A 25184-nucleotide genomic window follows, 5' to 3' on the forward strand; every position below is an offset into this window, starting at 1 on the left:
ATTATGTTTAATCTAAAAATGGCAGAGTATACCAATACTCAAAATATAACCCCCAGGCTGGGAGCGGTGGCTTATGCCTGTTATCTCAGCACTTTAGGAGACCGAGGCGGGTGGATCACGTGAGGTCAGGAGTTCGATACCACTCTGACCACCAGTGTGAAACCCTGCCTACTAAAAACACAAAATTAGCCCGGCTACTTGGGAGGCTGAGGCAGGAAAATCACTTGAACCTGGGAGGCGGAGGCTGCAGTGAGCAGTGAGCCGAGATCGAGTCATTGCACTCCAGCCTGGGCAACAAGAGCAAAACTCCATGTAAAACACACACACACACACACACACACACACACACACACACACACACACACAAACACACACACACCTCCTTTTAACTTCTAGGAAAACAGAAAACTGAGATCCTAAATTTGAAGCTTCAGAAAAAGAACATACTTTAAAACATTTCTTTAGAAGTGTTCTGGTTTGTGTTATAATCATTATCAGAGTTAAAGAAATTAAGTCACAAAAATATGCTCAGTATACTCATGCCAGTGTTATTTCACATTAACAAAGTCAACAGTCACTTTTGACTCTTCCTATCAAAATAAAAAGGAAAGGTTGTAGTTGCTAACATACATAGCTGAGAAACACATTTGGAAAACTATGTTCTTTTAAAAATGAATAATTGTATACATAATACAGAAGCAAGTCAGCCTAGTAAGACAAGGCTGAAATTTTACCTAGAGAAAAACCTGATAAACAATCACAGCTTCAAGACAAAATAGCTAATGATCCATAACATGAAAATTCAATTGACATCAGAATTAAATTCTTCATATAAGATATCCAAAGTCCAAATACGTAATACAATGATCATGTTACATGCTTATGTAAGTCCAAGGTCTTATGTCATTCATTTGACCTGTATTATTAATATTTCATTCATTCATTCAATATTTACGGAGTATCTGTTTTATCTATCTATCTATCTATCTATCTATCTATCTATCTATCTATCTCAGGCACGGAGGCAAATAAAGTAGAATGGCTCCTAGCAACAGGCATCAAATAATTGTACTAACACATTATGTTTAGCTTATTACATAAAAACTGTTGTATTTAGATGTAAGTCCAAGCAAAAATCAGGGGGAGGGAGGAATAACTTTAAGAATGTCACATTCTAGTTTTTAACTCTGGCTATACACGAGAATCACCTGGTATCTTTAAAAAATAAAAAGAAAAATCAAATGTTCCTAGGTCCCAATGTCACTTATCCTCATTTCCTCCCCTATTCCTCCATTCATATATGGAATTGGTCTGGAATAGGTCCTGTAGCACACTTCTCCTGCTACACAACCCACCCTCAGGTGACTCTGATCTGCAGCCAGGGTTGAGTATCTCTCTTTTAGCCAATCATTATTTTCAAAGTATAAATACAGCTTGATGCTACTGGGATCATCAGAACTTCAAGCCTTTTGTTTGATTCACTATTTGTTACTGAGCAGGCTTTTCTATAGCTCTGAAAAAGTAAAAGTTAACTCTGTAGAAAACTCATGGCAATGCAAATAAATTTTGTAGGTAGAGATGCAGATGAGGATATTAATATTTTATATATAATTTGGTAATCTCAGTCCACCATTCTTTCCTTCAGTGATTAGTGTATGTCGGTGTTTCCTAGTCCTTTGATCAGCTTTTCTATAATGTTGGTTAACTCATTAATAAGTTAATTCTTTGACAGGTCTTTACTTTTAAAGAAAAAAAAAAAGCAGAGCAACTAGCATAACCAAAAAAAAAAAGAAAACCCACAAATAAAATCCACAACAAAGAGAAAGATTCCCCTTAAACCTCAAAATATGAGCAGAGTGACAAACCAGACAGTTATGAGGCCCACAAAGTATCAGCATTTGTGCATGATGAGGCAGGGGGAAGGCACGGGGCTTTTCTGATGGCTCTGGGAACAGGAGAATCCCTTCATCTCCCCTGAAGCCTCAATGGCATACTAGTCTCAGAACAGCAGCCTCATCTGGGAAAGGCTCTGAAGGATCTTCTTCTCAGGCTGAGAGCAAGAACAATGCTATGCAAATAGGTGCTGGAGCAGTCTGGGCCATGTAAACTCTTGAAACTGATACTTCTTTTAGAAAAACTAGGAGTAGACTCCAGACTGAGAAGACCAGGGCAACAGAAGCAAAGACAAGAAAGTTCCAGATAAAAGAGAAAGGGAGCAGAAAAGATCTCAGAAAGGATGAAACCATACTTTGAAAAATCACCTTGTGAACACAACACAAGAGGGAGCTCTAGAGTTATGAAGCTGAAAAGGCTATCCTGGCCTATTCCTCTCATCATACAGGAAACTTACTGCACTGAAAAATGAGCGACAGAAGTATTAAGAATTCCACTTAAAACTATTATAAGGAAACAGAGACTGGAGTAGAATCATATCTCTACAGCGTGAAGTAAATTAAGAAAATTACAGAAGCTCTGAAGAAACATAAGACTCAGAAATTAGGTGACTGGAGAAGGAATTGAAATGAGAGGTGATAGAACTAAGAATTAAAAATAAAAAAAATTATTTCAGAATGAAAAGTACAATGCTTAATGCATTAGGGAAAAAAGGAGGATGGCTTTAAAAATAAAAAGATAAAAAGTTTTGAGAAAAAGTAATAAATAGAAAAGATTTTAAAAGATGAAGATCCAACATAATATAAAGGGTACAGACGGGAAACAAAATACAATAAATACCAAAAGGTATAATTCAAGAAAAAAAAAGTTCCTAAAAGATGACCTGAAACTACACATTTATTATGACTTTGAACAGACATAGTTTATGCCAGAACACAATGGAGTAAAATATTAAATATACTCAATGAAAGAAAAGGTGAGCCATGGGTTTCATATCCATCCAAATGAACCTTCAAGTATAAAGGTTGCAAACAAACTGAAAAGAACATGCAACATGCAAGTACTTGGGGAATACGATGAACGCTGCCTGAGAATCTACTCAGCTCCAGGGCAGGGGTCAGCAAACTTTTTCTGCGAAGGGCCAGAGAGTCAATACTTTTGGCTTTAAAGGTCCTATGGTTCCTGTCACAACTGCTCAGCCCAGATACTGCAGTGCTTATGAAGGCAGCTATAAACAAAACAGAGAGAGATCAGTCACATATGGCTTGTGGGTCATGGTTGCTGACCCCTGTACTAGAGAATGAGCTTCAGAAACCAAAACAAACAAACAAACAAAAAAACGAGAAAGGACTCAACATGAGGACTGGTGCTGAGAAGTAAATATATATTTACCAGTAGAACTAAGACTACCTGATGGTTATCAGGGTCTACAGTATAGCTTGTAATGGCTAAAAGCTCTGACAAACTATTTTCAAAAATGAGAGGAAAGTGGTGAATGTACATGAAAAGTAAAATAAGCTCACTTACTGCCTTAAATGCATTAACTACAAGTCAAACAATAGTACTTCAAATCAGAAGAGAAAGAGGGTAGGGAGAAGTGCTAGTTAACTAAATGCTCATAGGAATTAACCCATTTATAGTAGCCCAAAAGGCATTACATAAGGTATCAGTATAAAGAACCATTAGAACAAAAACACAAACCTACCTAAATATCAAAAGATATACCAAAGCAAAGAGCAAACATACGAACAAAACATTATGAAAGACAGTAGGCTACATACAGTTCATCCAAGAAAGTGGAATACTATATACATATAGTTGCTTATATATTTTAAAAGTGGAAGGATAAACCATGAAATTAAAAAAAAAAGATTTCATCTGAAAGAGTGAGTAGGGTAGAAGAGTCAGGAATAGGAACAAGAATCCTCTGTCGAATGACTTCAAAATTCTACATAATTCTGTCACACAATTGTAAGATAAATTTAAAAAGCAGTCATTCTTAAACAATAAATTTTTTTTTTAAAAACCAAATGAGCTGTTGGTGTAATTACACACAGAAGTGAGTGTAATAATTTAAAAACACAGTAATTTGACTGTACATCCCTACTGTTATAACCCATAGATTTAAAAAAAGCTGAAAAATGCAAGAAAACATAAAATGTTTTCAGAAATCATTAATAGTAATGCAAGCTGTTGTCTTTGAACTGTGGTATAAATCAAATGCGTAATTAAATCAGTGTCTCTGGACTTTTGGTGAAGCTGAAGGAACTCTACATAGTAGGACTGATAAGATTAAGTTAAATCTCTTTATCTTTGAATTTGAAATTTCAATATAAATTCATATTTTGTTTTTTTTAAAATTATATTTATCTCCTAGCTCTATTCATTAAAAAGGCCTATTAACAATGACCAATCCAGTAGAAGGGAGTATTCCCAATGCCCAGATTTTAGCCTCTACCATTTCCCAAAGCAACCAGACTCCTTTTAGAAATGACTGATTCCAGGCATAGAGCAAAAAAATAGGACCTGCAATAATTTGTCATCCTAGAAGTTACAGAGGCTATTAAGCCACTAGATGTGAGATAAAAGTCATGTCGAAAGGACACAGGAACCACCCTGAAACAGCATCTAACAGCCAAAGACAGATATGTGAGGCATCAGTAAGAATAATTGAAATGAGGCCAGGCGCAGTGGCTCATGCCTATAATCCCAGCACTTTGGGAGGCCGAGGTAGGAGCACCGCTTGAGACTAGGAATTTGAGGCCTTCCTGGCCAGCATAGTGAGACCCTGTCTGTCCTACAAAACAAAATTAAAAAAAACTGAATCCATGTAAAACAAGTATTTATATGCATGAGTTCATAATACTAAGAAGAAAAAAAAATCATTACTTACTTTCAGAGAATGCTAATGAATAGAACTCGTTATTGTTGAAAACTGACAAAGGAAAAGAATCAAGCACTTGTTCTGCTTTTATTATAAATCAGAACTTCAGAGTAATCAAATGGCTGACAAGGGGAATTTTCTCTTTACAGAAGTATTCCAGTTAATAAACAGAGGTCTGATAAAGACATGTCATCACTTTGCAACCACCAAGAAAAAAATGCATGTAGGCAATAAGCATCCATTTTGAGAGCATCACAGAAAGGCATTACATACTTTTTGAGGTAAGTACATGGTCCAAAAAAACCACACTGGATCAGCTCTCTAGATCTAATTACCAACTTATCAGAAATACAGGGAATAGAGGAACATAGTCAATGATACCATGGGATGCAATCATAAATATTCAGGCTATAAAAAGATCTATAGGAAAATCCTGCATGACATGTTTCTTCAACAACAAAAAATTCCAAGAAAATAGTTAGAGGGGAAACGAATGAACCAAAAGAGACTTAAGAGATACAGTTAATCATAATGTATGTGTCTTATTTAGACTACAAACAGACAAAATGAACCCAAAACCAAAAAAAAACCTAAACAAAAAACCCCACAAAAACACACAAACAAGATCAAGAAAATGCATGAATTCTGAACTGAATCTGATATTAAGGAATTATTTGTACTGTTTTGTAGAAAGTGTATTTTATTATGTTTTTAAAAAGTTCTTATCTAAGGTCCGGCATGGTGACTCACACCTGTAATCCCAGCACTTTGGGGGGCCGAGACTGGAATTCAAGACCAGCCTGGACAACATGGCAAAACCCCGTCTCTACTAAAAATACAAAAATTAGCTGGGCATGGTGGCACACACCTGTAGTCTCAGCTACTCAGGAGGCTGAGGCAAGAGAATCGCTTGAACCCAGGAGGCGGAGGTTGCAGGGGGCCGAGATTGCACCACTGCACTCCAGCCTGGGAGACAGAGCGAGACTCCGTCTCAGAAAAAAAAAAAAAAAAGTTTTTATCTAAGACAATAAAGATAATAAACGGAATATTTACAGATGAAAGGACATGACATCTAGGATTTACTTCAAAATAATTCATATATTGATAATCGCTAAAGCTTAGTTGAAGACCACATATTTTACTGTGGCAAACTACAAATACTATTTCTGTATTTGATGTGATTGGAAACATACCTAAAAATAATCAAGATTGTCATTTCATACTTTTTTCTTTTTTTGAATACAAGATATTTTAAATGCAACTAAAACTGTTTTGCAAAATGCCTAAAACTTAAAACACATAATTCTTCTATGAAGACACTGTGTACTAAAAATAAGAAAAAAATTGACTTGCTGGATTTGTTAAAATGTTGATGAGCAGATTATAAAAATTTGATTTTTAGAAAATATCTTGTCTTTAAAAAGAAACAGCAGCTGCTGCTGTTAAACATAATATGAAACATTTTTAAAAATTGCATTTAAAAATGTACAACTCTTTTATAACCTTAAAAAAAGACTCTCCAAAACCAAGATGCTACAGTAAAATTTACTAACTGGCAAAAATGATGTTAGTAATTCCAAAGATACTAGGTTTTTGGACTTAAGTACAATTTCATATAAGAAAACTTCAAGTATTTTAAAGTGTGTGCTGAGTGTTAGTTTATTCTATGTCACATACTTGAAGCCTTGAAGCCCATGGGCCACATTTTGCTTGCATGTATTTTTTAAGAAAAACTGACTCGACATTTAAAATTCAGGAGATTTCACATAAAAATCCAGGTTTTGACAGTCCTACATGTGACATTGGGCTAGAACCTGGGGCTCTCCTTTTCACCACCGGCCCTCTCTTACCTCGTTCCTTCGTACAGATTACAGCCTGTCTCCTTAGGGATTTGTGTTTGTGATCAGTAGTTATAGCCTAACATTTTGAGAGTGGTTTCTCCCTCATTCTTAACAAAGAAGTAGAATAGCGAAAAAGACGGTGTCTATGAGCTAATATTATTCACTTTTGCACTTACAAAATGCAAAAAACAAAAAAACAAAAAACCCAAACCAGCATTCGTTATTCTTGTAGCACAGAAATAGAATGCTATCTGCACATTTTTAAATGCTTTTCTTTAACAGGGCAGCAGGGCTTACCTTCAGATCAAGGCTGCTAAGGCTTACAACATCATCATCTTTCTCTCTGCGTTTTCTTTTCTAAAAGAAAAATAGAGATTTCATTCTCATATAAAAGGAATGCATATTACATCACAAAACGAAGACTCTATAAAACTAGAAAAATCAATTTAAAAAAGTTAAGCCTTTGGCTATAGTCACAAGAAAATTACTTTGAGGCCAGGTGCAGTGGCTCACGTCTGTAATTTCAGCACTTTAGGAGGCTGAGGCGGGCGGATCGTCTGAGGTCAGGAGTTTGAGATCAGCCTGGCCAATGTGGTGAAACCCTGTCTCTACTAAAAATACAAAAAAAAAAAAAAAAAAAAAATTAGCTGCGCGTGGTGACACATGCCTGTAGTCCCAGGTACTCAAGAGGCTGAGGCAGGAGAATCATTTGAACCTGGGAGGCAGAGGCTGCAGTGAGCCAAGATTGCGCCACTGCACTCCAGCCTAGGTGACAGAGCAAGACTCCCTCTCATAAAAAAAAAAGGAAAATTATTTTGAGGAGAGACGCTCAGGAATTGTCTTTGGAATAGATACTGTCTAAACAGTCTCCCCTGACTACGTCATCACTGCTGTGAAGTGGCTACCCTATTAAACTACTTAAGTTTTTCAGAACAGAACTCTCGGCTAAATCAAGGGCTGTCTGTACTTGTTAGAGAAAAAGTAAAAATTTTTTAAATATAAAATCAGCTAGTTTTTTTTTTTGAAAAGGAACACATTATTTATCTTGGGGGCAAGGTCTTCACTAGAAAAAAAAAAATCCTTTTCTCATGGCCCAAAGTAATTAAGATTTGTTGCCTGAGGCAGGATTGATTAACTAGAAGGTGAACAGCCATGTCCCTGGAGTACTTTCCACTTACCATTTATCACTTTCAGCCCTTCTGGTGCCAGTAGTTGCAAAACTGTGTATATATCTACCATTTCTGGTACTTAATCAATAGTGAATAAGCACCCACGAGTAACATGTCATTCTCCCACATCTCAGAATAACTTTTCAGGTTACTTACACAGCTTAGTTCTTGGGAACTCTTAAAAAGTGACTAGTTAGGGTTCCCTTCAACTTGCTGGCCCCACAGTGAGGAGAAACTGCTGGGAATTGAATCAGAATTGAACAAGATAGGGCCAACAGAGAAGAAAAAAAAAAAAAGGAAAGGCAAAGTCCAGATAGAAGTGGAGAGAGTAACAGAGCCAGGCGGTCTCAGAAAGCAAGCTACCATAAAAACAACACAAAGGAGGGTTGTGAAGTCAGAAAAGCCATCTGAACCAAGATTTTGTGTACAGGTTGAAAACTAAATTCACACTAAAATGAACAGAAAATTCTCAAAGTCAAATTCTACACAATATCATTCTATGAAAAAAGAAAACAAGGAACAGAATCTATCCCCTAGGAAATGACTGCACACCAGGAGTAAATGCTCAAAGAAGCAGAGCAAAATTATAACACACTGTTTTGAATTGAGCTAAAAGACATTAGGAAAATGATCTAAGACATGAAAGAACAATATATATCAGAATGGAGGTGATGGAACTCAAGAAATATTTTACTGATCCCAAGGTCATACCCAGAAGATACAGAAAATTATGAATAATATGATCCCAGGTTTGAAAAGCCAACTAACCCAAAATCCTGCTTGTGTATTTATCTGTGAGCCTGTTTGTGTATATTAATGATATGAGCAAAATATAGAAGGATACATATGGTACTGTTGACATGATTAGAGCAGAGCCTGGCAATGGACTAACATGGAGAAGGAGAAGAAGGGGGGAGGAAACTGCCTAGCAAAATAAGACTGTACTAAGGGGAAAAAAGCACATATATGATCATACTTATGCATTTATATGAAATTGTATTTTGAATCACTTTTGCTATTTTTCCTAGATAAGCATAAGAATCATGATCTATTTGTACATACTTTATTTATATATGTATTATGAGCTAATAAGTTCTAAGTACAAAAAGAATCAATTTTCTGTTGTCACTTCACACAAAATTAAATGCCTCTGTAAAGTCCTGCTATAAAAATAATAGAGTCCCTCTATGCTGAGATGATTAATAGCAGAAAATCATTCATTATATATATTAAATATATATACACAATGTGCAATCAAGCATTGTTATATTTTCAATCAAGAAAAAAGGCAATAGAGGATGTATACAAATAATTTCATGTTTTATAATATATTATCAGATTTAACATTGAAAGGAATAAGAGAAAGGATGGCATAGAGTTAAAGATTAATAGATGTGAGTACTTTGCAAAATATGTTTTATATTTACTTGAAACAAAAAGTTATTACAGCTTGTTAGTAGAAAAGGACTAAATTAGGTTGCCAAAGATGGTTACAGGAATTCTGTTCCTCAAGACACTCAGAAGTACAGACCACTGAGGTGTGTAACAGATTGAAAGACAACTGGAGAATTAATTCTATCTAATGTCTTGAAATAAAAACCCAGGTATCTACTCACCAAAGTGAAGTCCCAGTTGGGGCCAGGTGTTAAGAATGTGAAGGAGCTGCCTCTCCGAAGAGAACATCTATTAATGGAAAATTCAAACAATAAATAAAGAGATTGACTTTAGGATAATAGAGCATCAAACAGATAAAAAGCTATACTTTTCATACTTTCAACTGTTTAAAGTGGACTGATTTGTCATTCAATCTTAGTAATATGGGAGATGGTCTATATATATATATATAAAACAAACAAACAGGGTATAGGTTTTGGTCATTCTCAGCATCTTTACAGTGAAAAGGCCTATATGAAATTAGTGAACAGATTATTTTAAAAAATAATTTGCCAAACCAAACAGAGTTTACCTTAGGAACATATAGTTCAAAAACATGAAATATATTAATAGGTTAAATAAAAAACAGCAAACAAACTTCCTAAGTGCAAAAAATTTAGCAACATATTCATGTATAGTATTTTAAAAAACAAAAATAAAAGGATACGCTTAACAAAACCTAAGTATAATGATCTGCATTTCATGTAAATACCTAATTTTTTAAAACTGCAATTTAACAAACAAAATACAAAGCTATGAATAACTACATTTGAGACAAAGATCTCAAGATTAAAATGTGATTAGAATTTTGTTCTTTACTATTAAGTGAAAGATTTTTCTGTGTTTTTTTCCATTCATTGTAAACACATAAAGCAAGAAAGTCTTATGACAAAACCTGTCTTCACCTTTCTAAAATGTAAGCCGCTATACGTTTATAAAGTATAAACCTGTGTTTAGAAAATATGTAGAAATTACAAAAACATAGCTAGCACAAGAGATAAAGGCAGTTTATAAAGTATATTTATTATTAATCACTTCAGATGTAAACAAATGTAGAATGAACACAGATTATTTTTTTCCTTGTGGAAATAAATGAAAATCAACCAAAAGAGAAAAGCAAATGCTATTTATTCAGTGCTTGCTACAACAAAGGAGTCATCTATTGTCATTTGCATCTTGACAGAGACTAAAAGACAGACGAGTGTGAAGTTTCATAATGGAAAAAAGAGAAGGCTCAGGTATGGCCTGATGGAGGCTGTTGGCCTGGGGAGCTGTAGGCAGGCTAACTAGAAGTGGGGGCATCCTACTGTGATTGGTTAGGGGTATATCTGGCTTTCATAGGTTGGTTATGAATTGGAAGTGCGACAAAAATTAGGAAGCTGGCAGTTATTAATGAAGTCCTGGACATTTTAGGTCAATTGTTATGGTAGTTATTATTTGGCTTCTTGGATTGTCAAGTCATTGTCTGTTTATACAGGTGATCCTTAAGCTTCATAGTCTTTGTTCATCAAGTTATAGAAACACCACTGATGAGTGTCTTTCCTGCAAAAATGTACAAGCTTAAATCAGATCAAGGGCTTCTGGAGTTTTCTAAGCTAAATATGAAGGAGAAATTTTGTTGTTGTTGTTTTTGTTTTTTTCTGACAAGGAACACAAAGGAAACTGGCTATAAGGTAAAAGAGGAGGTCTGGAAGGCTTCACAGATGAATTAATACTTAAGTAATACAAAGTATTACTGAATCTGAAAGAAAAATAGCAATTAACAAAGCATTAAGGTGGAGTGAAATGAGTTACATTCTGGAAACTGCAAGTAGTTCCTCACATTTGAGTAAAGAAATAAGGAAGGGCTAAAGCATGAAAGGCCTCACTTACTGCAGTCAGAGAGAATGGACTTGATCTTGAGTATGTGTGGCAGCCATTGAATCTTAAGTAACGTGAACAATGGATTGTAAGAAGGCAAGACTGCTCAGTTGGGAGGCAGCTCCAATATTGCTTACAAAAGATGATTGGGGCTCTGGCAGCAGTAACAAGATTAGAGAGGAGAAGCTGATTTGAGAGAGGGTTCGATGTCAAAATTGCCAGGAAAGACTTTCCCCTTTTCCTCCCTAAACCTGTTCAGTTATTACCAAGGTTCTTGACCTGGGGAAAATATGATGCCACTAACAGAAATTAGATGCAAAGATCTTAAGATATTTAAAACAAACATTTCCTAAATAATTATTTGGAGAAGATCAAAACACAGTAAACTACTCATGGAGCTCAAACTATTTTTGAGGGCCTCTTTAGTGGGCAAAACAACCTAAGAAGCTGATTATTCCATCTTTTCTTGCTACTGCAGAAAAGTCAAGCAACAACAAAGAAAATGGTATTTTTTTCTTGAGAAAACCCTGGAACAAGGTATTTAAACAAAAAAAGTCATCTGAAATAAATTATAATTCGTATCAAGAAATACATAGGATGACTATCATAAACAAATGGTAAAAGATTATGGGAAAGACAGGACCTCTCTGTCATGAGTCCACAGATCACACTTAAAAATACTGCTCTAGGAATTAATACTCTTAGTGTATTAAGTGCTACTGTATGCTACATGGTTAGCAGGAGCCATCAGTGGGCACTGGCTTAAGAAAAAGCAATTATGATTTCTCAGGTTATTTTAAATCTAATACAAATCTACATTACAAAGTGGCATTAACTGTGGCACTTAAAATATTCAGTAAATACTTCCTTTCAGGTATAAGTATTAGGGAGTATTACAAAACCAAAGCTACTAATTTCTTTATTCCCTAGAAATGACCACACTAACCTCGGAATGCATTTGCCATCTAAAAGCTGGAAAGAAAAATGGTTCTTAAGAATTTTTAAAAGGTTAACTGGAAAAATATTTCCAATCATATGATAAAATTCTTTCCAGCAGTATCTGTAACCAGCTGTACAGTAATGCTATTTTTTCCCACTTCAATAACAAGCTTCTATGTATTTTGAATACCCATGGAAAAAAGGAACCCAAAAAACAAACTGTGCCCACAAAGTATGTGAGACAGTGCCAACTTTCACAAATCTTGGAAAGACATATACTCATTTTTCACAAGGGTCAGACTCAAAATGTAATAGCTATTTTAAATTCTTGTGGGGAAAAAAATGATTTCATAAAACATTAAGATTACAAGTTGTTTTTCCAGAAGATACATAGAATAAACTCCTAAAAAGGAGGGCTTAAAGGATGAAATATAGAGCAAAAAGTGGCAGTCCACCTTTTCAAGAATTTTTGTCCATATATCCAATGTATTTTTCCATATATCCAAATAATTATAACATTTAAGGAATAAAATAATACATTAAGGAATTAGCTTAGTGTATTAAATTAAGTTCCCGATTTGACTCCTGTAGATTTTCCTTGGCCTTTAATGTATTTCCTTTCGTATCATTTGGTATGTTTTTGAACAATGTATTTACACTAAATTAGATTTAGTCTAAAGAAATCATAATTAAAATGATAAAGCCGCTGTTCAAAAGAAAAGCATCTTGTTAATTCATTCTTAAGCCAAATTATGTTTTCAGAGATTCTGATTTGTGTCACCACCTCCTCCATCATGCCAGATAAGACCTGACCTGAAATTATAAATATTTTCAAAAAATGTATTGAAAATTACTATTACCAACAGGAAAAAAGCATTCTTAAAAGCATAATTTACCCTCAAGATGCATTCATCATAAAAAATGGATGTAGAATGAAAACGAGTTTCAGAAAAAGATTTTAAAAAGGACAATGTTATCATTTATTGGGTGCCTACTATGTGACAAGCACTGTACATATACTCTTATCCTAAAAATAACATTTTTTCCAATTAAATAAAAAATGTAATCTGTAAATGCCAAACATAAAAAGAATTATACCATACATGTAAAAAGAATGGTATAATTTATCCTCTGCAGTTAACATTTTTTACATTTGGGGTGTGCTAAGCAACTGAGGTTCTCAATTTCTTTGCAAATCAGGCAAAAACAAACTAAATTATTATAGAAACAATTCATTTATTTGGGTCAAATATCTGATGTAGTAGACATCCACTACTGTTGTGACTGTTCAGCATCTTTGCTATTAAGGAGTTGTCTCTTCTTCCACTTCTGACAATCATGTAGACTATGTCTCCTATCATACTAGGGTTTTCTCATCTGCATGAGAGTCTCAACTAATACATACATCTTGGAATATCTTGGCTAGAACACAGTTGAGCATCTAGAAACCAGCAAACACCGCCCCCAAAGCACCCCAGACATCCTAATGTCCTGCATTAATTCTCAGGCCTTGCCCACAGCAGCAAATTCAGGGAAGAGGGAACAGGGGATAATGACACCAGCAAGTAACAGAAGGAAAGAGAAATTCTGAAGGCTTCCATCATTAAAAATCCAGTACTCTTTGGAAACAGTGTGGCAATTCCTTAAGATGTTAGTGGTAAGTTCACCATAGGACCTGATAATTCCACCCCCAAGAATTTACCCAAGAGGAGTGAAAACGTATGTCTACACAAAGACCTTTTTTTTTTTTTTTGAGACGGAGTTTTGCTCTGTCACCCAGGCTGGAGTGCAGTGGTACGATCTCGGCTCACTACAACCTCCACCTCCTGGGTTCAAGCGATTCTCCTGCCTCAATCTCCCGAGTAGCTAGGATTACAGGCGCACGCCACCACGCCCAGCTAAATTTTATATTTTTAGTAGAGACAGGCCATGTTGACCAGGCTGGTCTCAAACTCCTGACCTCAGGTGATCCACCCGCCTCGGCCTCCCAAAGTGCTGGGATTATAGGGGTGAGCCACCGCACCCAGCCTACACAAAGACTTACATGCAAATGTTCATAGCAGCATTATCCATAAAAGCACCAAACTGGAAACAAATCAAATGTACAACAGCTGGTAAATGGAGTTGACAAAATGTAGCATATTCATATAATGGAATATGGTTTGGCAATAAAATGAAATACTGATGTGTGTGAAAGAAGGCAGATGCAGAAAGACTACGCATTGTATGATTCCACTTATATGTCCTGAAAATAGAAATTTATAGAGCTAGAAAGCAGATCAGTGGCTGCTTAGGGCTGGGGTGGGAGCAGGGATATTTGGGGTGATGAAATGTTCTAACAGTGGATTGTGGTAATGACTGCACAACTCTATAAATTTACTGATAATCACTGAATTGTTCACCTACAAAGGGTGAATGTTATGATATACAAATCATATCTCAATAAACTATTTAAAAACGTAGTCAACTTATTTGGGAGCACATGGCCTTACAAGCTTCTGTGAGCATGCTTTTTATTTTTGGTAACTACTACTACTACTAATAAAGATCCTGGGTTGTCAATAATTGGTTTAAGACTATACCTTTAACTCTGGATATCCACTGTACAAATCCATCAATTAATTTTACTGGAAAAACAAAATTCAAAGAGTTAGCCTTATCACTGTTGGTAGATCATAGGTCATACTATTATTTTTCTACCAATGGACAGCATTATTTCAAAACTGCAAAAAAGGAAAATATAAAATCCTTAAAAGGATCAGTATGTATTTATATTTCTGCCATATGGGTGATATGTAAAGTTCTATGGCTTTCCCTAACGCCCCGAAAGACAGAAATAAAATTATTTAAACATTATTTGTGTCCAATTTTCAGGACCTTAGACATAGGTACTATGAAGTGAGATTTAGAGACTAAGTAACTTGCCCAAGGTCCTTAAGAGCCAGAATTTGAACCTAGGAAGTCTGACTGCTTTTAATGCCTAAACTCTTTAAACATTACTCTTTGTCTACGGGTTCTAGTCTAAAAGAATGTTAAAAGAATATACATTCTCAAAGGAGAAGACAGAAAATAATTAGGTAAATCAAAGCTGAGGCCAGAACAGACTTGGTATCAAAAAAAAAACTAGGCCAGAAAAGCATGCCTCGTTCTGAGCTCTCAATCATGTAGTATAAACTAGGGTTCTTTAGAAAGACCCTTGCTGGCTGGGCACAGTGACTCACACTTGTAATCCCAGCACTTTGGGAGGTCAAGGTGGGCGGATCATGAGGTCAGGAGATCAAAACCGTCCTGGCCAACATGGTGAAACCCAATCTCTACTAAAAATACAAAAATTATCTGGGTGTGGTGGCACATGCCTGTAATCCCAGTTACTCGGGAGGCTGAGAAAGGAGGATCACTTGAACCAGGGAGTTGGAGGCTGCAGTGAGCTGAGATCACGCTACTGCACTCCAGCCTGGCAACAGAGCAAGACTCCATCTCAAAAAAAAAAAAAAAAAAAAAATTAAATAAAATAGAAAGACCTTTGCCCACTACCCAGAACTGGGAGGTGAGGAGAAAGAAGTTAAGAGGCCTGTCATATCACAGGCAATATCTACATAGAAAACATAACTGCTGCCCCAGAGAAACTTGCATAGGTGTATGGAGGAGATGTACCAACAAACAACCTAAAATCCCAAATACATCTTATACAACATACCAAATAAATTCCACCTGAATTATAAAAATTTTATGTTATAGTATCTCACTGTACAGAATATCATAATGTATTTAGCTTCCTCCTCCTGTTTTTTCTAAACTTTCTACTACACAAATGTGCTAGGATATACTTTCTTGTACATACATCCCTGTATGCTTGCCCATTACTTTAAGATAAATTTCTGTGGGTAGAACTGCTTGGTTTAAAGATTTACATTAAAATTTTGTTTTATTTGCTATATTTCCCTTCAAATACACATAATGGGAATACCAGAAAGAGAGGAAAAGAGAAAAGAGCAGAAAAAAAAAAACTTCAAAGAAACAATGGCTGAAGCTTCTCAAAATTTATTGAAAAACAACCACCTACACATTTGGAAAAAGCTCAATAAACTTCAAGTAAGATAAACACAAAGATATCCACAGACAGACACATCATAGTAAAAATGGTAAAAGTTAAAGATAAGAAAATCTTAAAAGCAGCAAGAGAAAAAAAGACTTATTTACAAGGAACCCCAAAAAGATTCTGACTTCTTAACAGAAACAATGGAAGACAAAAGCAGTGTGATAACATATTCAGAGTGCTCAAAGAAAAAGAAAATTTCAGAAAAGAATCCTATACTATCAAAATTATCTTTCAAGAATGAAGGAGAAACAAAGACATTCCCATAAAAACAACAACAACAACAACAAAACAAAGAAAAAAACAAACAGAATTTGTTGCTAGCAGACTTGCCTTACAAGAAATACCATAAGAAAAATTTCAGGCTGAAAGCAAGTGATCCCAGACAGTAATCTGGGTTCACATACAAAACCCCAAAAAGCCTAGTAAAAGTAGTTTCAATGAAAAAAATCAGTAAAGAAATTCAAATGTTATAAATTAGAAAATTCTCACTTAATGCAAAAGAAAGCAATAAAAGAGGAATAGAGAAACAAAAGACATATATAACACAACAAAATGGCAGACATAAATCCAACTATATCAATAAATAACATTAAATGTGATTGGAGTAAACAACCCAATCAAAAGAAAGGGACAGCCAGACAAGATCAAACCCAACCAACCAACCAACCAGGATCCCACTATATGCTGTCCACAGAAGACACACTTTTGTTTCACAGATATAAACAGCTTGAAAATAAAGGGATAAACATGTATCATGCAAATAGCAAGCCACAAGAAAGCTAGAGTAGCTATATTAACATCAAACAAAACAGTCTTTCAAAGAAAAAAATGTTACCGAAGAGGGATATTTTATAATGATAAAAGGATTGATCCATCAGGAAGATATAATTACAAACATGTGCATATAAAAACAGCACAATCTCAGTAAATGTAAAAGGATAGAAATAATACATAATACAAAGTATATTCTCCAGCTACAATGTAATGAAATTAGTAAAAATTTGTGAAAGTCACAATTATGTGGAAATTAAACAATGCATTCCTAAATAATTAATGGCTCAAAGAAGTCAAAGAGAAATCAGAATTTGAGATTAATGATAGTGAAGACACAATATATCAAAATTTATGAGATGCAGCTAAAGCAATGCTCAGAGGGAAATTTATAGCTGTATCCCTATATTAAGAAAAAGATCTCAAATCAGTAACTTAATCTATAATCATGACACTGGAAACAAAAAGGGCCAACTAAACCTAAAGCAAGCAGACTAATCTGAGCAGATTACTCAGATTACTGAGCAGGAAGAAGGAAACAATAAGGATTAAAGTGAAAACAAAATAAAGAATAGAAGAACAAAGAAAATTAATGAAGCCAAAATCACATTCTTTGGAAAGATCAAGATTGACAAGCCTTTAGCTAGATTGACCATTATAAAAAGAAAGAAGACACAAATTACAAGAATCAGAAATAAAAGAGGGGACATTACTATTGACATTACATGAAAAGGATTATAAAGAAATACTATGAACAAGAGTACACCAACAAATTAGATAACTTTGATGAAACAAATTCCTAAAGAGATACAACCTACTGAAACTGACTTAATAAGAAACAAACTATCAGAAGACACCTATAACAAGAGATGAGATTGAATTAATAATAATAATAAACTATCCACAGAGAAAAGTCTAGGCCTAGGTGGCTTTACACTGAACTCTACCAAACATTGAAAGAATACCAATCCTTCACAAACTCTTTCAAAAAAAACAAAACAGTAGGGAATACTTCTCAACTGATTTTATGAGGACAGTATTATCCCAATACCATAACCAGACAAGCATAGTACAAGATAATAAAACTACAGATCAATATCTCATGAATATATATACACAAATATTCAACAAAATATTAACAAAATGGATCCAACAATATATAAAAAAAAGCTATACACAATGACCAAGCAGGACTTATACCAGGAAGGCAAAGTTGGTTTAACATCCCAAAAAATCAATTAATGTAACACATCAATAATAACAACAACCACATGATCATTTCAATAGACAAAAGAAAAAAAACCCTAAAACCTTTCATGATAAAAACCACTCAAAAACTAGAAATAGAATGGAACTTCCTCAACCTGATAAAGGACATCTACAAAGCTTACAACTAACATCATACTTAATGGTGAAAGATGGTATACTTTCCCCTTAAGATCAGAAACAAGACAAGAATTTCCCATCTGTCCACTTCTGTTCAGCGTTGTACAGGAGGCCCTACCCAGGGCAATTAGGAAAGAGAAAAAAGTAAAGGGCATCCAGAGATTGGAAAAAGAAGTAAAACTATTTTTATTTGCTGATAACATGACCCTGTACATAGTAAGTCCTAAAGAAACCACTAAAAAACTATTAGAACTAATGAGTTCAGCAAGGTAGCAGGATCCAAGATCAATATACAAAAATCAATTGTATGTGTTCCTATACAATTGAAATTATTAAACTGAAAATAAAGTGATACAAAGCGGGGCAGGGAAGTGCTGGGTAGAGGAGAGCATGGTCCTGCGCTAGGGCTCCATCCCCGGGCCTGGGCCCACGGACCTAAGTGAGGATAGGCATTTCTGTTTTCCTACCCAAATGTTGCATTTCCCAAGACCACCCTGGCCCACCACACCCCCATCCTGTGCCTATAAAAGCACGTCCCCATCCTGTGTCTATAAAAACCCCCGAGACCTTAGCAGGCAGACACACAGGTGGCTGGATGTCAAGAGCAACACCGACATGGGAGTACACCAGCATGCTGGCAGGCCATCGATTCGCAGAATGACACAGAGCTTGGCCAGGGAGGTTGGAGGAGAATCGGGCAACCTGACACCAGGGGAAAACCATTTCCCTTCTGGCTCCCCCATCTGCTGAGAGCTACTTCCACTCTATAAAACTTGTAATCATTATCTAAGCCAACGTGTCATCTGATTGTTCCAGTATATCAAGGCAAGAACCTTGGGATACAGAAAGCCCCCTGTCCTTACAATAAGGCAAGGGTCTAACTGAGCTGACGAATACAAGCCGCCTATGGATGGCTAAACTAAAAGAGTACCCTGTAACACACGCCCACTGAGGCTTCAGCTGTAAACATTCACCATAGACAAGGCCATGGGGTTGGAGCCCCACAGCCTGCCTATCTATATGTTCCCCTAGAGGTTTGAACAGCAGGGCACCCAAGAAGCGAGCACATCCCCAGTGCACGCCCTGCAAGGAGGAAAAGGGAACTTTTCCCATTTCAAAAGAAATGAATCCCATTTACAACTGCATCAAAAAGAACAAAATACTTGGGAATAAATTTAGCAAAACATGCAGAACTATACTCTGAAAACTACAAAACACTGCTGAAAATAATTAAAGATCTAAATAATTGGAAAAACATCCCTTGTCCATGGATCAGACTACTTAACTCTCTGTAGAGGGCAATACTCCTGAAAATGATCTACAAGATTTAATGCAATCTCTATCAGAATCCCTGTGGACTCCTTTGTAAAAATCGATAAGCTGATTCTAAAATTCACATAGAATTGCAGGAGACCCAGGATAGCCACAACAATCTTGGGGAAAAAAGAACAAAGTAGGAGGACTCACACATCCCAATTTCAAAACTTACTATACAAAGCAATGGTAATCAATACACCATGGTAATGGCATAGGGCTATTACATATAGATCAAGGGAATAAAAGTCAAAGTCTAAAAATAAATTCTCATGCTTATGGTCAACTGATTTTTGACAAGGATGCTAAGACTACTCAGTGGGAGAAAGAACAGTCTTCAAAAAATGGTGCTGGGGTACCTGGATAGACACATGAAAAAGAATTAAGTTGGACCCTCATCTCACATTATATACAAAAACTAACTCAAAATGGATTAAAGACCTAAATGTAAAAGCTAAAATGATAAAATTCTCAGAAGCAAGCACTGGGGAAAGGATTCATAACAATGGATTTAGCAGTGATTTCTTGGATGTGACACCAAAACACAGGCAACAAAAGCAAAAATAGACAAGTAGGACTACAAACTAAAACATTTTTGTGCTTCGAAGAACATCATGAAAGTGAAAAGACAACCCACAGAATAAGAGAAAATATTTGCAAATAATCTATCTGATAAGGGACTTGTATCCAGAATAAAGAACTCTTAACAACTCAATAAAAAAGAAATTTAAAAATGAAGAGGGCCAGGTGCGGTGGCTCACGCCTGTCATCCCAGCACTTTGGGAGGCCGAGGCGGGCAAATCACAAGGTCAGGAGTTCAAGACCAACCTGGCCAACATGGTGAAACTCTGTCTCTACTAAAAATACAAAAAATTAGCCACGCGTGGTGACACATGCCTGTAGTCTCAGCTACTCGGTAGGCTGAGGCAGGAGAATCACTTGAACCCGGGAGGCGGAGGTTGCAGTGAGCCGAGATCACACCACTGCACTCCAGCCCCGGTGACAGAGTGAGACTTGGTCTCAAAAAAAAAAAAAAAAAAAAGAGCAAAGGATGGCCCACCAAAAATGGCCACACACGTTACATAAATCCATTCATATGCAATGTCCAGAACAGAGAAATTCTTACAGACCGAAGATTAGGTTTTGGGGCAGAAGGGGTAGGAGGGGAACAATAGCTAAAGGGTACAAATGCTCTTTTTGGGTGATGAAAATGTTCTAAGTAGTACATTTAGATTTAAGTGGGTAATTGTGTACAGATAGATTTAAGTGGGTAAATTGTGCTGTACGTATTTCTTTCAAATTAGTTTATACTGAGTTTTGCCTGCAGAACGTTTTTCAATAGTCACATAATCATACACACAAATCTTTTTCCTTATGATTTCTGAATCTGATATAGTACTTAGTTGCTTCTTGCCTCACAATTAATACTATCTTGTAATATTTTATGTATTCTTGTAGATGATCTTACATCTTTTCTGGAAAAGGAATATGTTATTTAATTCTCCATTTTCCCTCCATGGTTCTTCTGTGTCTCACTCTCCTCATGCTGCCTGTGTTACTACGCTTTTCTCACAACGTATCATTTCCTACCTCACACAAAAAATAGAGGTCTGGTGGGAAAGTCCTCAAATTCCTGCTCACAACACACCCCATTCTTCAAAACTATATACCATCCATAGCTTCTTGTTAGGCTAAATCCTCTACTTTTAATTTGGATTCTATCCTTTTCTGCCTTCTTGGATCCTTGTTCAACCATTTTTCTCCTCTACTGTCTGTTCAACCTCTCCCTCTATTTGTTAACTCAGCACAGCACATCAAGGGAATTTATTCTTTAAGAGTCTATCCCACAAACTTGTGTTATTTCCCTCTATTCTTTCTTGTCTTCCTGTTGCAGTGAAACTTCTCTTCACCAATCCCACTGCCAGCTATCAGATTCGAACAATCATCATTTTTTCATTTAGACTACTGCAGACTGATTTCCTACCAATCCATCATCTAAACTTGGAAATTTTAATTTGGTATACACAGCTGGGTCCACAAATCTCCTGAAATGTTTATGTATATGTGCACATTTTTGGGGAATAGTTTTCATAAAATATGAAGAGTGAGATGACTCCAAAATGTTGCTTATTTTTCTCATGGAAGACAAACTGATCTTTTAAAATGCAAGTATGTCATGCCATTGGCTCATTTAAAGTCTTTCAGTATTTCCCCATTACCGTGAAGATAAAACTCAAACTCTGTCAAGGCATACAAGGTCTCTTCATGATGTGGCTCTTACCTCTTGAGCATAATCTCTCATGACTACCTCCTCCTCCTCCCCACAATGGTCTCCTCTCCTCTATACAAATAGCACTGTTAATATAGTAATAAAATAGAATATATACCCAGAACTCATCAGACTCACTTGCTTCAGGGCCTTTCTACATGCTTCTCTGCCTGAAATCATCCATTTACATCTGCTCTCTAAACCGGTCCTTAAAGACTCAGGGATTACAACAGGAAATCATTTCCTATTCTCTCCAGTCAGGATTAAGTGTTCCTTTTAATCTACGGCATTCTGTGTATATCACTATAATAACTTTTATCACACATAATAATTACTAACCTACTTATCTTTCTTCCCCACTAGATTATAAATCTTAAATAGTAAGAACAGTATTTTTCCATTTCCATATTCCTAGTGTTGGCACTCACATTGTATTTTCTGAACAAATCGCATATTCCCTTCTCAACCTGTCGCAAAACACTCTAAGTTCGATATTGTAACCATTCTTGGAAACTATCTAAGATCAATACTCTCTTCTCATTACCAAATTTAATTTTCATTCCTCATCTAGCTTAATCCTCATCTTATTTTACTTAATCCTCATTTTATTTGACCTATCAATAACATCTGACATAGCTCGTCACGTCCTCTTTCTTGAAATTCTTTCTTCATTTGGCCTCCTGGATACTGTTCTCACTTGGTTCCCTTCCTTCTAATTCACCAGCTATCCCCTGAGCTTCGCTTTGTGAAATTTCACTGAGCCAAACACGAGTCATACACCCTCATTTCAATGTATACTTCCACAAAAAGTAAAAAGAACACGAAAATGGTTGTGATGAACTCTCTAATAGGCATCTCATATCATATCCCGAAGTCAACTTATCCCTTAGTCTTTTCTTTCTCAGGACATGGAAGCCCATTCTCGTGGTGCTCACCATGACAGTTTCGGTCTGAGCAAAGGCATTTGGGAACGCCAGCCTACAGCCAGTTGGGGGTGGAGAACAAAACCATTGTGGTTTTTCCTAAGTCTCCCCTGAGAAACAGGAGGCGAGGAGACTCAATAAACCCGCCCCTTTGCCACAGGCAGGGAAAATCGCAGTTTGGGGTCTCAGGACCGACCTCGGTCCAAGGCCAGGCACACTGTCACTCCAGCCTGTGCCACCCTCACTTCCAGCGGCCCCGGTACCCCCCCACCCCCCGCAGTCACCTCCCCCACCCCCCATTCACCTCCCAGCTGCCCTCGCCTCCCCCTGGCCCTCACCAACCCCCCCGCCCCGCCGCCGCCCCCCACATCCAACTCCCGGCCAACCCTCCCCTCCCCCGGCCCTTGCCTCTCCAACACTCACCTCCCGTTCGGCCCTCTGCTCCCCCATACTCACCTTCCGTTCGGCTCTCCCCTCCCCAACACTCACCTCCCGTTCGGCCCTCCCCTCCCCCACACTCACCTCCCGTTCAGCTCCGGCCCGGAGGTGTCGGCCGAAGGCCCCGTCGCTCCCTCCGTGCTGAGCCCAGAGGCCCGGCGGCTTCGCCTCCGCGGCCGAGGCTGCTTCTGAGCCGCCAGCTCGGGCTCCATGGCACGGAGGAGGGGGTGGGGCGGTGGCCGAATGCCCGGGAGACCGGCAGGGACGGGCACGATGCCCGCCAGCCTCTGCCAGGCAGAAAGCGCCTGTCAGCGGACTGCAGCCGCCACCGCCGTCATCCGGGGATTTGAAAATGGCGGCTGAGCAGCGATCAGCCAATCAGTGAGCGCGTAGCGGTTCCTAGGAGACGTGGAGTCCCGCCCCTCCGCCGTTCCCGAGATCTATTTGCCTAGGAAAGAGCCGAGGAAAATTTGCTCTTAACTCCTGAGCGCTTCCCTGAGTCCCCAAGGCCCGGTACCTCCTTCATTGTTCATTAGGACTCACTACAGGCCAAGGCAAATGGACTGGAAGCATTTTAATTCACCAGATCTTTCTTAGCATTTGGGGAGAAGAGGGGTCCAAACTAATGACCTGTAAACAAGGCTTGTTTATTGGCCATATACACACTAAATTATTGTGCACGTGGCCAATATGAGATATATTTCCAATTACCAAAGGTTATGCAAGTGTGTTCCCGGGACTGTCTCTAGGAAACCAGCAAAATCTAATTATGAGCCCTCATGTCTTCTAATAAGGATGACACAGTCTCTCCCTAGCAAAACAGAATGAAGTGACTTCATCCTTTGCTTGTAAAAGTCAGCAAAAGACACAATATAAAATAAAGGACCACCTCAAGTAAAAAAAAAAAAAAATTGTTAAACAAATTACACGTTCTTTGATTTTAAATATTGCTTTATATGTGTCAAAGTCTTTAAAAATAGCTTCTCCTGACCGGGCGCGGTGGCTCACGCCTGTAATGCCAGCACTTTGGGAGGCTGAGGCAGGCGGATCACGAGATCAGGCGATCAAGACCATCCTGGCCAACATGGTGAAACCCCGTCGCTACTAAAATACAAAAATTAGCTGGGCATGGTGGCGCATGCCTGTAATCCCAGCTACTCAGGAGGCTGAGGCAGGAGAATTAGTTGGACCAGAGAGTCAGAGCTTGCATTGAGCCAAGATCATGCCACTGCACTCCAGCCTAGTGACAGAGCCAGACTCCGTCTCAAAAAAAAAAAAAAAAAAATCTTCTCCTTTGCCACTATATTTCCACTTCTGGAAATTTATCCTAAAAAATAAAATTATATAAACATGAAGCTATTAATGACATTGTTTATAATAGAAACATTTAAGACAACCTAAATAAACAATGATTTACAGCTCATCCACTGAGAAGAATATTTTCAGCCAACAAAAATGAAGTGTGAAGGATGTAATAGTATACTGGTAATTTGAAATAAAAACATGAAGTATAGAGGTATATTCAGTATATTCAAAGTTATGAATTACAAGAGATTATACAAAGGAAAAAGATAATGTCAATGTATTAAAATGTATTAAATGTATTAAAAAGTCAATGTATTAAAATGTCTCTAGGTAGTTAGACTTTAGGTATTCAAAATTTTTATTTTTATTTTTTGCATTTAATTTTTTTAAAAATAAGAACATATTATAACATGAGGGAAAAATGTTTTAGTTTTAAAAAGAGTAAGAAATTAGGGAGTAAGATTGAGAGGTGAAGCCAGCTGGACTTCCTGGGTCGAGTGGGGACTTGGAAAACTTTTCTGTCTAGCAAGAGGATTGTAAAACACACCAATCAGTGCTCTGTAGCTAGCAAGGGGATTCTAAAATGCACCAATCAGCACTCTGTAAAAATGCACCAATCAGTGCTCTGTAGCTAGCAAGAGGATTGTAAAATGCACCAA

General features: G+C 37.0%; 1 protein-coding gene across 1 annotated transcript in view; it reads right to left on the reverse strand.

Annotated features, from left to right (window-relative positions):
* The window catches only part of NET1 (neuroepithelial cell transforming 1), a 45645-nt gene extending 22071 nt beyond the window's left edge, over positions 1–23574 (reverse strand). The window contains exons 1-3 of the mRNA XM_003257600.4: positions 23305–23574; positions 9404–9470; positions 6916–6975 (exon numbers count right to left, since the gene is read on the reverse strand). Of these exons, the coding sequence (XP_003257648.1) occupies positions 6916–6975; positions 9404–9470; positions 23305–23432 (255 nt within the window). The 5' untranslated portion in view covers positions 23433–23574. The remainder of the gene's footprint in view (positions 1–6915; positions 6976–9403; positions 9471–23304) is intronic.
* Between the last annotated feature and the right edge of the window lie 1610 nt (positions 23575–25184).

This window comes from Nomascus leucogenys, chromosome 9, assembly GCF_006542625.1.
Source record: "Nomascus leucogenys isolate Asia chromosome 9, Asia_NLE_v1, whole genome shotgun sequence".
In the NCBI taxonomy this organism is placed as follows: Eukaryota; Metazoa; Chordata; class Mammalia; order Primates; family Hylobatidae; genus Nomascus; species Nomascus leucogenys.